The following is a 14,243-nucleotide window of genomic DNA, read 5'->3' as shown; positions in this document are numbered from 1 at the left end:
ACACTTGTGCACCTCTCTGCATCTTCCCTCCAGACCAGGAAGAAGCATTATTGAAGTTCATGGACTCATCCCAGCCAGGAAGAGCACCCAAGGAGGGCACAAAGCAGGGCTGGAGAGGAAAATGGTCTGGGGAGGGGGTGAGGCTTAGGGAGAGTCTCAAGAGCTGGGCCCAGAGAGCTGCATTTTGTCCCTGGGCCTGAAGTTCCCCATCGCTGGTGTAACATATCATCTGATGATCTCCCTGGATCAGATTGGACAAAGGGCACACTGATCTGTGAGTGAATCATCTGCCGTCTTGCCTGTGCCCCAACTTCATGAGGATCTCATAATTCATTTATTAGACACCCCACTTTTCTGCACTTTTCTGCACCCAGGATGGCTATACTTGATTATCTGGTGCTGGCGTTCTCAGTGCATGTCCACAACTGGTGGCATTAGTGGTTGTCAGGACTGTAGTGTCTCATGTTGCTTCATTCCCCTTAAACAGGGGGACACTTTCACCATCCAGGTGTTGCTGAATGATAATCCTTATCCCTGGCCACTAGCCATGCTTGCTGGGGTTGGTGGGAGTTGTAGTTCAGCAACTTCTGGAGGAGCACATTGTTCCCCACAGCTTCCCTTAAGCAATCAAAGGTGATAACAGTGCAATGCATATGAAACACCAGGAATCCTTGACATACAATTTCTTGTTTCATTTTTTTTAGTTCCACATTCTGATTCCTAGAATCTGATAACAGTTGAATCAGAAGCAGCACACAAGAGCAGCAGACCCCACAGCAGGCTTCAATGACCACCTCCATTGTGGATGAAAGGGCAATTGCATACCCATGAAATAAGTTAATACCTGTTTATAAAAGCAAAGGAGTCCAGAGTGACTTTGCAACAATGTGAGGATGGCATCTATCTATCTATCATCTATCTATCTATCTATCTATCTATCTATCTATCTATCTATCTATCATCTATCAATCAATCAATCAATCATCTATCATCTATCATCTATCATGCTGCGGTTTCATACTAGTTTCATTCCATGTAAGTATTTTTGCAGTCCAAATAAAGGCTTTCCAACCGGAGCTGAGTTCATTGACAACAGGAACTTGTCATAAAACGGAGAAATCCCTATGACAAAAACTCAGCTACAGAATACACCCAGATGACCTCGTAAACATGGCTACCTTTTTATCAGCTTGTGGTCAGCAGCTGTTGTGGATTTTTGCAGCTGAATCCTGAACATTTATTGTTTCTTCCTTTAACTTTCTGGAGCTTGACACAGAATTGCATTCCTAACTCCACCTGTTTACCAAGGGCCATAAAGCTGCTGTAATAAAATTACTTTACTCTAGCAAGCAAGAAGCACCAGTTGCGAAAGCCCTTTATTACCTTTAACAGTATTACCTAAGAGTAACCATGGCTAGTAGTCAATAACAAGGCATCCAGAAGATTAATGATGAGGTTAAAGGTTATTTGACTGAATGAACTGATGCAGGTGTTTGGGCCATACCAATGGCTGTACTTTTTGAGCAGTCTTCACAAATCTGAAGAAAATGGGGCAGACTAGTCTTCCTTTGCTCTGGATGGCAGGACTAAAACCAATGAGTGGAACCTGCAAGGAAGCTGATTCTGGCTACACATTAGGAGAGGCTTCCTGACCGTGTGAGCTGTTTGACAGTATGGCGGGTTGCCTTAGGAGGTGGTGGACTCTCCTTGACTTGTTTTAGGTACGGTGGTAGCTCGGGTTAAGTACTTAATTCGTTCCGGAGGTCCGTTCTTAACCTGAATCTGTTCTTAACCTGAAGCACCACTTTAGCTGATGGGGCCTCCTGCTGCTGCTGCGCCGCCGCCACTGCTCTTTTTGAGCAGTCTTCACAAATCTGCATTATTCTAAGATGAAGTGGAGATAGGCATTTATATGTTGGATTTCATGCAAGCATATACAAATGGAGTGCTGTCTATATTATCTTTTTAGTAGCACCTGGAGCAAAACACAGGGCTGTAAACTGGTCTGGGATTGCATTTACAGCACCAGCCATGTCCTCAGCAGTGTCAGCTTTGGTAGTGCTGATCTCTCCTATAGGAGACATGAAAGCACAGAATTCAGGCTTGCTTCCAAAGACGGCCAGTGCACTTGTCTGAAGATGAGAGATCTGCATTGTTTCTCAGTGAGAAGTGTCTCGCTTTTTTTTTTACTTACGATTTGTTTCAGCATGTAATTTCATGCTTATGAAAGTCTATCTGTTGATGGATGGCCATCCTGACTCGGCCCCAGACACACTGACCAGATGTTTGGAAGCTGTGGCTGGATGGTTACATGGGAGCCGGTTGAAGCTAAATCCTTTGAAGACAGAGGTCCTGTGGCTGGGACGGGACGATATGGGATTGGGGGGGGGGCAACTCCCATCTCTTGCGGGGGCGCAATTAGTGCCAGCACCGTCCGTTAAGAGTTTGGGTGTAATCTTCGACACCTCCCTTTCCATGGAGGCGCAGATTGCAGCTACAACAAAGGCGGCATTTTTCCATCTCCGCCAAGCTAAGCAGTTGGCTCCTTACCTCTTTCGCCCTGACCTAGCCACTGTGATCCACGCGACGGTCACCTCCAGACTGGATTATTGTAACTCGCTCTACGTGGGGCTGCCCTTGAGACTGACCCAGAAACTCCAGCGGGTGCAGAATGCTGCAGCGAGACTCCTTACGGGGTCTTCGCTGCGAGATCACATTCACCCGGTGCTATACCAGCTGCACTGGCTCCCGGTGGAGTACAGGATCAGGTTTAAGGTGCTGGTTTTAACCTTTAAAGCCCTATACGGCCTAGGACCCTCGTACCTACGGGACCGCCGCTCCTGGTATGCCCCACAGAGAAACTTACGGTCTTCAAATAAAAACATCTTGAAGGTCCCAGGCCACAGAGAAGTTAGGCTGGCCTCAACTAGAGCCAGGGCTTTTTTGGCTGTGGCTCCGATCACAAGAGACCAGGGCCCTGCGGGACTTGACATCTTTCCGCAGGGCCTGCAAGACAGAGCTGTTCCACCAGGCCTTTGGCCAGGGCACAGCCTGACTCCCTCCTTCGGCAATCTTCGCGGAGCTCTGGCCCAATGGTTGCCAGTGGCTTGAATTAATTAATTTTATAATTAATGATTTTAGAGTGTTGTTTGTGCTGTACTTTTGTACTGTTTTGTTGTTGTTGGCCGCCCTGACCCCGGCTTCGGCTGGGGAGGGCGGGATATAAATAAAATTTATTATTATTATTATTATTCATGCACACTTTCCCTCAATATACATATTTTTGCAGACTTTATTTAGTTGGAGAACAGCATTACAAAATTTGGAGAAGTAGGAACTTGGAAGGATAGCTGCATTTAGGTTCATGTTCTGTTTCTGGGTACACAACGGTGTGCAAATGAGATAGGTGTGCATTAAAATATGAACCAAACCAAATTCCCCCCTCATCCCTAATACCTACCCTGCTATCTTGGGAACAACAACAACATAATAAATTTATTATTTATACCCCACCCATCTGGCTGGATTCCCCCAGCCGCTCTGAGTAGCTCCCAGCAGAATAGTAAAAACACGATAAAACATCAAACATTTAAACTTCCCTAAACATGTAGGATAATACGGTCAGTTCAGACTCTGTATATGTAAATTCTTAGACATCTACAACAGATAGCAAACACATCAATTAATGCTAGCTGTTGTTATAATCTTGGTTGTTAGGAATTGTGAGATTCACTATTCAGGGTCTATAATAAACCAGTGACATTTCTTCAGTGCTTTGACCCAGAGGAACATCCAGGCCAATGTTAGTTGTGAATCCCTCTGTGTCCTCTGAATAGTTTGTGAGTTATTTAATTTCTTCCGTATGAACCTGTCACAAGATTTCTGAATTTAACCTATCCTTTTTGGTCCTACTGTACATGTACAATACTCTGTCCATGTAACTTTTTTATCACACATTTTTTACAAGCAGTCGTCAGCAGCTGCGTAGAACTTGCTGTGCTTTTACTGCCCCACCCCCCAGGTGTACTGGGTCAAAAGTTATAATATTTCCCCCTTCTGCATAATGCAACCTGACAAAAATTGATTTTTCTTGTCTGACATCTTTGTGCGCTTCACACCTTATGAACCCACCCCAGTTGCTGTTCTTCAGCTCCATGCACTCTATAAATTACACCTAAAAGTGCTCTTGAAGCCCTCCAGATGTTGCTGGAGTCCAACTCCCATCATTACTGGCCATTGGTTATGCTCTCTAGAACTGATAGGATTTGGAGTCCAGCAATAGTTGGAGGGCCACAGCTTCCAAACTCCTGGTTTATAATATCCTCTTAATATTGCATCTCCCCAATATTTATGGAGTTTCTCTATTTTTTTATGGTGCCATTTTAATGTTCATTGGTAAATTAATTTTGTGCTCCATAAAATTTTGAACTGAGAAAAGAGAGAACTGTGTGAAGGTCAGTGCACCGTAAAATCACAGAAGCAAAAATAGGCAGATGAAGAGCAACTGCTGTGGTCACGGCCTTGCTCTTCCTTGCTCTTCCTGGTGGCGTACAGAAGCAAAAAACATTGCACAAAGCAAACAAATCTGCTTATTGCACATAATTTATTCTGGCTGCCCAATACACCTTTTCTTGATGAAGAATGTGGATGCTTTTAGCACAATATACAGAGTCTTAACTCCACATTGTAGTATCTTCACATCTCTGTTCTGTGACTAGCTCCTCTCTCCCAGCAGTCTATAAGACCTTGGTCCCAAAACAAGTGCACAAATGAAGTCATGGCCCTCCAGATGTTCATTGGACAACATCTCCCATCTCCCATCACCCTTGACCACTGGCCATGCTGGCTAAGGCTGATGGGAGTTGGAGTCCAACAACATCTGGAGGGCCATAGGCTCCTCATCTTGGGTACTCCCCCCCCCGACTTGGGAGCCAGCCTCAGCCCAGTGTCTGACACATATGAAACTGTGACTGATAAGTTTTTGTTTTATTAATAGTTAGAACAAGCTTGGCTTTTGAAACTATGTCTATTTCAAAGTCAAGTTTCTATGAAACAGCCTTGCTGTGCCATAATGGGTGAACAGTAGGTGTTTTGCAATTGCTAAGCACTGGTTTTAGTTTCAGTTTCAACAGGGCAACAGCACCTGATGTAATGAATTTTACTGTGTGTCTGCCACTGTTGAAGGTGAGCATGGCTGTTTCTGTCCACACTGGAGGGAAGGCAATAAGATTAAAGTGCTTTTGAATATTTGGTCCCTGAGCAAAGCATGAAAGGGATATGCTTGAGTACATGCCATGGCTGCTAGACTACCTAACGTAGTCCTACTCAAAACCTCATGGTGATATATGTGTTTGAAGGCTCTTGTGGACTTAAAAGCTTTACACCCTCCTTCTAAATATTTGTCCAGGGCATGCAGTGTACACATGAAGGTTCCATTCCTCACCTGGATTTCTACATGGGTAGGATCCAATATCTTAGGTGAGTCAAGAAAGATTCAATATAGATTATATTTTGTGTCCAGAACATTCCCAGCATAAAAAAGAATGAGGCAGCTGCTATATGTGTTGTGTGCTGGGTGTGCCATGTACGTGCTGAAGGGATATGTAGCTTTATTAAGCTGCAAATAGACACTGTTTCCAACTTTTGACATACCAATATAAATGTTCAAAAAGTAGGATTTGCAAAGGTAGGCTGATGATCCGACTTTAATATTCAGGCAGGTGCAGCTTGGAGATGCTCCTGGATCCAACATTGTCACTGAAATCTCAGGTGGTTTTGGTGGCTAGGAGTATCTTTTTCCAGGTCTGGCTGATTTGCCAACTGTGTCTCCTTTTGGGCTGAAATGACTTAGCTATTGCACTCCACGTTCTGGTAACTTGCATATCAGATTACTGTGATGCGTTCTATATGGGACTGCCCTTGAAGACAACTCAGAAATTTCAAATGGTCCAAAATGCAGTAGCCAGACTACAAGCTGTAGTTCCATTTAGAACTTTTATAACCCCTGTTTTAAAACAGCTGCATTGTTTGCCAATCCATTTCCAGTTCCAATTCCAGTGGCTCATGTTAGTGCTTAAAGCCCTCTGGTTATTTAAGGCGTATGAGTTGGCCAAGTGGAACATAAAGTGGGCCTGTTTCTAGTCAACATAGTCCTTTACATATCTAATACTAGTATTAATGACCCTAATCTCTGCTTCATGATTACAGACAATCTTTTTATTATGAAGCAAACCCTTTACAACATCTGGGTGTTCACATATCTTCCTTAGTAGAGGAATGATACAAACTTAAGTATCAGCCTTTGCACATATTAATTCATTCTGACACTGAAAAATGAAACCAGGATAAATTAAGGTTGGTCGGAATAACAGGAGTATGAATGCCTAGGCTCATTTTCTTATTTCAAACAATTCCACTTCATCTATCAACTTTAGCTGTGAGAAAACAGAACTAGTTATTGAAATTTTACCTAGTCAGAACTTGTCAAATCTGAAATTAGCAACTCTTACCATCCCCAAGGAGAAGGAGGTATTGCAGGGCCAAAACTGAAATTCTGCAATGCTGCTACTCTGGTCAGATTTCTTGGAGGATGGATGCACATGGAGCAGGCAGTTGGCAGCTACTCTCTAAGTACCTTGATATAGACCAGACACCCTGACAGACCCAAGTTTATCCCAGTGATTACAGTTTACATGATTTAGCCACTTAATTTACACAGCCTTACTTTTCACAAAAGTTCACCTTAAGCTGTTTTACTCTCCTTGTCTCATGAGTTTATCATGATATACTTATAATGGTATGATCATGGTACAAGGAGACTAAAACAGTTTAAAGACAATAATCTGTGTTTTCCTTTTCTGCTTAATTTGTGATTTTGTTGTTTTGGGCTCTTCTTCATTGTTAACTTTATGGGAAAAGCAAATCCACATTTAAAAAGCGAAACAATATTAACATGATTTGCAAAGCTAATCTAATCTAATTTTTTCAATCCCATCTGTAATGTCTATTTGTTTTACCTCTGATTACATAAAAGTAAAAATTTACAACTCCAGGAAATAGTGGTCCTGATAAATATGTGTACATTGCTAGATAAGGTTATCAAAATGTTTCCTTCAAGGAAATTAATTGTGTAAATGGCTTAATGTGAACAATATAAAGAAATACTGCATATAGTCTTAGGGTCATCGGTCTTCAACATTTTAGATAGCCGACCATTCAACATAAGAAGAGGCCAATGACCCATCTAGTCCAGTATCCTCTTCTCACAGTGGCCAGCCACATGCCTCTGGGAATCCCACAAGCAGGACCTGAGCATAGCCATCATGGGTAGTAGCAGTGCTTTTTTCTGGGGGGACACAGGGACGCATACCCCTAAACATTTTGTGAATCTAAGTTTGGCCTCATTGAGGGGCAGTATTTCAATATGAGTAGGAAAATAAGAGTACCCCTATATATATATATAAGGGGGAAAAGCACTGGGTAGTAGCCATTGGTAGCCTTATTTGGTCTAATTCTCATATAAAACTATCCAATATTGTGGCCTTCACTGTCTCCTGTGATCAGAAAAGACACAATTCCTACAACATTCAGCACTCTGGCTAGTGCCAGAGTGAGGACAGAATAGAAAGGGAAGCTTGGGCTGTAACGCTTAAAACAAACATTTGTGGGAGAAATGCAGTTCAGCTTTCCCTTCATTTCTTCCAGCAACAAAAACCAAGCATTGCAGCTCAGCTGCAATTAGCTCAGGCCAGCCTGCTCCTTTCTGGCACACAGCAGACTGATTTTACATTTTTTTGCTCCCTCTTGCAGATGCTTATTCTTCCCAGGAGTTACAGAGTGTTTGTTCAAGGACTTTGCTCTGTGGAACAGGGATTCAAAGTGTTTCTGCAGTGCTTGCCATGTAAGCATGACGATTTTGTTACAAACTATGTAACTGACACGCTTAGAAGCCTAGGTTTGAACAATCATTGTGCAGTTGTTCTCTTTCATTTGATGATATATTGGAGCTTATTTGTGTTCAAGATCTGTGGCAAACCGCTAGAGCAGACATTTGCTTGAAACTTCTCATTTACAACACACTTTCCGTGTCTAGTACCGAAGCTCCTTCATCACTTAGACGCAGTATGGGTGATGCTAAATCTTCTGTCAAAACTTATGCTTTGTAGGTCTTAAAATGTCCTTTGTGCAGAGGGTGTTGCACAGAAAAATTGGTCATAACCTTTCAAAGGAATTCTGTCATGACACATAAGAGTTAGGGAGCTATAAATAGATGACTATCACAGAAAGATTGACTCTTTGTGATGTATTTATTTTTTCTTTTGAAATCAAACAAAATGTGAGGATGGCCTGACATCCAGGTATTCCATAGGAAAGCAACCTGAAAATGGAAGGAATGACTCCATTTCTAACAAGAGGCATTATTCCCTTACATTGTAAAATCCACAAAAGGACAATACCTTTATGTTGCAAAATAATGTGCAAGCTTTCAAGTTCCCCAGAACTCTCCATCAGGTTAGATGGCCAAAAAAACTGCAGGCAGCAGAAGAGAGAGGAAGAGAAGATGAAGGCTGTTGATAAAGTCATCAGTTTCTACCTTTACTTGTGTGGATTGGGAAAATTTCACCATAAACGTTTTACTGCAAAGCTATAGGACCTCGAGAACTTTGATTCTCATTCTAAAATATAGAGGGGGCTGCTCTGTATTAACTGATTGACAGCTAATTAAATTCATTAACAGCCTTTGCTGTTACTTCCAAGAGGGAAACCAACAAATGACTGGATATATTACTGCTAGGTATTCTGTACAAATGCAATTGATTGCTTACACAAAAAGATAGCAGTTCTTCCAAAATTATAGGAATCATATTTTAATGAGCTGTAACTAATGATAAAAGTGCTCTTTAGAATGACAAGAACCATTAGATACTTTGCATGTTTTATTATTCCTAACTACACAAGTAAACTCACCCCATAAAACATCATGACATTATTATTTCCAGAACACATACCTGGAGCCAAGCACATACAGACATCATGTTCCACCACAAGATTTTTCGTTGTTGCATATTTCTTGCTTTATTCAGTATGTGATTGACAGCTCTTGACATTTCTTCAGATAAGGAAATATTTTAGTGTTTACCTGTGATACATTTTCTTATGATTCAGGCATTAATAATAATCAAATACAATTCAGAAGAAATGCATGTAGCAGCTGGAAAGCACAGATATAAACTAAACATAGCTTCGCTTAGTAGCGATTTGACGTCGACTGTCTCCCACACCCTCTGTATAAACCACAAAGTGAGCTATGTACACAGTGGCTGAAGTAATAAAGAACCTTCCCTACACATTACAACGCAAACCCAAGTAATAAAATTTTGCATCTAGAAAGGGAAAGGAACATGTGTTCAAAAATTAGGGGGCATCTTATACACGGATATATCTCTGCCCATTTTCTTAAATCTGAGTCCCCCCAAAAAGGGGGTATCTTACACATGGGGGCGTCTTATAGACGGAAAAATATGGTATGCCTCTAGGATGTCCCAATAAGGGTTTTATATTGTTATGCTGATTAACTCCAGCTATTTGTAATTAGCATTTAAGCAATTTTAACAGAGCAATCCAAATCCCCTTTGTGTCAGGTTGAAGGTAAGGATGGATTGGACAGAAGTATCCCTATTCTAGCTTCCTGCTGGCTTCTGTCTGCAGAGTGACACCAGTGTTACTCCACCAGCACCAAACTTCACATTCTGCCCAAAGAAGAAGTTGCTGGGCAGAAGTGCTGCCAGTAGGATTCCCCACTAGTGACAGCCTATGAAAAGCCCTGAAATGGGGCATTCCAGTGAGGGAGGGGAGGATGAGTCATAGCATTGGACCTGATCTGGATCAGACAGGTGCATCTACTCTGGGCTGGTGCGCATCAGGGCCACAGATGCTGCTCCATTAAGCCCTGCCAGGCAGCAGGGATAGTTAGGGATGCAGCCTAAAACAGTCAGCCCTCCTCTGTAGGACCCATATGCTCATACAACCTCTGCATGGGACATAGCCAGAGCTAGCTCAAGACAATGGTTAGGAAATCCTTTCCAAACCTTCTACCTGGTACGGTTGCCTTCCTTTGTCTTAAGGTGGGGCTGGACTTGATTGAAGCACATTGTTAAATAGTGGTAATAGCAGTAGTAGCACAGCTGACTGCAGAACCATGCATCTCAAAGACCCTTAGCACAAGATTTGTCTTTCCAGTTGTAGAAAATTCTGCTTCAAAGTAGACAGATAACAATCTGCTTCAGGTATTGAACCTAAGGGCCAGCGGGCCAATTAACATTTGGTGCCTGGAATGAGACCAAGATCAATGAATGGGAGCAACATGGAGACTTGTCCCTTGGAAGCACAGGCAAGTTGGCCCACTCAGATACAAAGTTACTGAATTATATACACAATTTCAATAAATTTAGCATGCTGTATGATTAATTCTCAGTGATATCCTTTCCTTGGAACTAGGCATCATAATGGCATCATGCATTTTTTAAAAGTAATGAAAATACCCTTTGGGAGGGCCAGATGCCTGATCCAGTTTCTTATTTGCAACACCCAATCCATAATCCCTCATAAAGCCAATGGCTAGAACAACATGTATTGCTGCAGCTCAGCTTGCTAAGTAACAAAGGTTTCCCACTTAAGTTTCCAATATTGTTAATGACAAAAGGGGCAAGAAAAAAACGGGGTGTCTGCAAAATGAACATTAATCTGCGCAAGCTTCTAAGCAATGTGCTCATGGAGAGGCGTGTGAAAGTGCTGATCGCTAGCTGGCAGCTAGTGACACCTTACTTGTTTCAAACTAAACCTTCTCCTTTTACTACTTGTGGACAGAATGGATTTTCCCGGCAGCACAGGAAACTAGCAGCGTCAGCTGGGGAAACCGGTGCCCCCAGCAGGATAGCCTTTCCACAATTATCAGATAAAATAAGGGTTTTGTGTGTATGTGTGTCCAGTTCTCAGTTTTACGTTTGCTCACCTGTGCTCTTGAGAGTGCAGTGGAAGTAGGAAGCAATTTCCTAGGATCAATATCTGTGGGTAGGGCAGGTGAGTGCATGGAACCTTCCCTTCTATCCCTGGTTGAAGACTGCAGCAACAATGGGAAGCAATTCCAGGTTGCTAGGTCATACCCAGGGGAACTGGAATCTAGCCAGAAATAATTTCCCCTCTCCTTTAGAGAAAATGTAAGGAATGAGTGCCAGTAAGCAGAAATTGATTTTCAAAGTGAGTGGTGATGTTCCTTGAGTCTGCACTCTCTGATCTGAACATGCTAATTCTCCTAAGTTGTGGTATTGATTGTGGTTCCTCAATGGAGAGGGCAAGCTCTCAAGTGTATTATTATTACCTCAAGCAATCCAGGGCTAAATTGGAATAGGCTTGCTATGTTGAATATGACATATTCTGAGTTTATTTCAGATATCTGACCACAGGTGGGATCTACCTATGGGAGTCAGTGCAGAGTGTCAGGGCACAACACCTAACTCTAGTAAGTAGGGATGGAAAGTCACAAATAGTACTTGCACCTCGTCGTAATGTGCCATTGAGTTTACTTGATTAGAAGCTTGCACAGTATTTCATATCAAATTGAAATGTCCAATCTTGTATCCAGATACAAAGCACATTTAATCAGGACCTATGAAGCAGAGTTAAACTGCAATAAATGAGTAGAAATTGCCAGGGGCTACAGTAGCTTCATTCGGTAGTTTTTTTTTTTTTTAAAGTTCAAAATCAGAATATTTGGTAAAATTCACACCTGTACATCTGCAGAGATAGGCACAACCATCTCTTTCCCATTGACAATGATGGAATATAAAGACCTGAATGGCCTATCTTAGCTCTGACACTGGACAACTTTATAATTGCATCACATGTAGCTAAGGAACTCTGTCCAGGCATCGGACAGAATCCACCTCCCCGGATCCCTTTAACAGGATATCCTTAGTGAGGAGGTGCAGACAGAGGCTACAACCTCCCCTCCATCTAAACAAAGGTTTACCCAATGCCTAACCACCACCCAGGGTCGTGGGATTTAGCCCCATGTTGGGTGAAAGATTCCTGCAGTGCAGGGGGTTCAAATAGTTGGTCCTCGTGGTCCCTTCCAACTCTACAATTCCATGATTCTAAGGGACAGCCCTTATTATAGAGCGATTAGTATGTTTCCAAGAAAATTACAAGAAAGCCATTCTAATGAAAGAAAAGATGGTAGGAATGAGCAAACCGTTAACCACCAGATCTTCAAATGTTTCCATCTGGTATGCGACAGCTAAAGAGTGGGATGCAGGATTTTACAAATGATAAAAGTTCCTATAGGAGCTTGCAATGTCAGTTTTGACCATGTTAACAGCAATTTTGCATGGATTACTTAGTTCAAGTAGGCCCAGGCACCTGAATGACATCCATGGAAAGGTTAAGATAGTCTTCACATATAGGGGACAGACAAGTCAATGTCCAGCAGAGAAATTAAACAACTGAGAAGCATACATTGAAGGACATTCCCTATTTCAATTTTCCCCAAACTGCAGACTTATCCTATACCCTTTCACAAGTTCAGGGGGGTCCAGAGAGATTTCAGTCCCTTCTTCACACAGGGGTGGAAACCACATGCAGCTTCTTCTTCCCTCCCTCCTTCCTTCGTCCCTTTCATTTTGCTGAGACAGAAGCTTAGTTCCCACTGAGGTGATAAAGTGGAGTTTCGGCTGTACTGCTGAATACTCTCTTGGGCAATTAGTTCCTAAGTAATTCCTAATTAGGTTCCTGGGTAATTAGGAAAAAGAGTTGTGGGAATCACAGGCTGCATTTCATTTAGTTTAACATTGTTCAAGTACTTTCTAGAGCTAGGAGATGCTGCACACTGATATTGTGTGTGACTGAGGGAAGACAGACACCCTTTCAGAGAAATGCAAAAGGGCAATAAAAAAGGAAACTTGCATGATAACTGAATCAATATTATACTATTTCCTCAATGTTCCTGAATGCTAAATTGCAGGAATTACAATGAAAATTTCACCTCTGTTTACTTTCTAATCTCAGCAAACACTGTACCCATTTTGACCACTCCTCCTCACCTTCCATCTCCTCCCCTATGGTAGCATGAATAGCACCAATGGACATTATATAAAGGATGGCTATAGAGGGACCTCTGTCCTTCCCTCTTAGCCACCATGGGGCTAAGGCTTACCAGCCTTTTGACACTATGGCTGGCCATCTGCTATGCAACTGAAGTTAGAAAAGGTAAGACTTTTAAAGGAGATACTGTGGGATTGTCCAGTGGGGAAGCCTGGGGAACACTCACTGGCTGTTGCAATGTGCAACAAGTAAAATATTTAAATTGCTTGGCTAATCAATAAGGTTTTTGAGTATATGAAAAGTAGTCTGTATGACTACTTTTGCATGATGAACACTGGGTGCTTTTGCTCTCTGCTTATAATATATAATATTCTGGATGATGTGAACTAATTTGCTGGCAGAGTTAAGGCATAGGTGATTCTGCCTCAGGGAATTTGTGGTAGGAGGGGAAAGATGTTGTACACTAGCCTGTACCAGCCTGGTATCCTCCAGATGTTCTGGGGTTGAACTCCCATCACCTCCAGCCAGCACATCTGTGGAGGACCACAGGCGGGAGTAATTTTTGCCTTAGTTTATCTTGACAGCTCTTTCAGCACTATAATACTGATTTGCCATTATAGTTCATAGATCATACAGCAGAGAACTGTAGAAGGGACCCTGAGGTCCAATGCCCTGCAATGCAGGTAACTCAGCTTAGCATCCATGGCAGATGACCACTCAACCTTTGCTTAAAAGCCTCCAAAGAAGGAGAGTCCACCACCTGAGGAGGTCTGTTGCTTTCATCTGTTAGTTAGACAATCAAGGCCCAGCTTCAGGTGCTCAAGTGGGCTTTGCAACAGCAGATCCTTATGGATTCAAAGAATCCACAGGTTTTGCACAGAGAGAATAAATACCAAAGACCTGCAGATGGTGTAGAACTTTATTTGGAAATGGAAGCTAAATGGCCCCATCATTTATGGATATAAAGTTGAGTCAGCTAGCATATGTGGTAGAGGAACTTATTTTATTTTTCAATTAAAAGTAGGAGATTCTGTGTGACTGGCAGAACCTTTACTAGAAGTGCTTCGTCTGTTTTGCATGACCTAAGCTATCCTGATGGATAAATAAACAGTAACCAGAGAAATCATGTAATTGTTGCATTAGTG

General features: G+C 42.2%; 1 protein-coding gene across 1 annotated transcript in view; it reads left to right on the top strand.

Moving 5' to 3' along the window:
* Positions 1-13,189: 13,189 nt before the first annotated feature.
* Positions 13,190-14,243, top strand: part of MUC2 (mucin 2, oligomeric mucus/gel-forming) — a 73,121-nt gene continuing 72,067 nt past the window's right edge. Inside the window, exon 1 of the mRNA XM_080981895.1 lies at positions 13,190-13,263. Coding sequence (XP_080838021.1) covers positions 13,194-13,263 — 70 coding nt within the window. The 5' untranslated portion in view covers positions 13,190-13,193. The remainder of the gene's footprint in view (positions 13,264-14,243) is intronic.

This window comes from Podarcis pityusensis, assembly GCF_964106645.2.
Source record: "Podarcis pityusensis genome assembly, chromosome: 1".
In the NCBI taxonomy this organism is placed as follows: domain Eukaryota; kingdom Metazoa; phylum Chordata; class Lepidosauria; order Squamata; family Lacertidae; genus Podarcis; species Podarcis pityusensis.
Note: the sequence above shows the minus strand (reverse complement) of the source record. Positions and strands in the feature narration are given on the sequence as shown.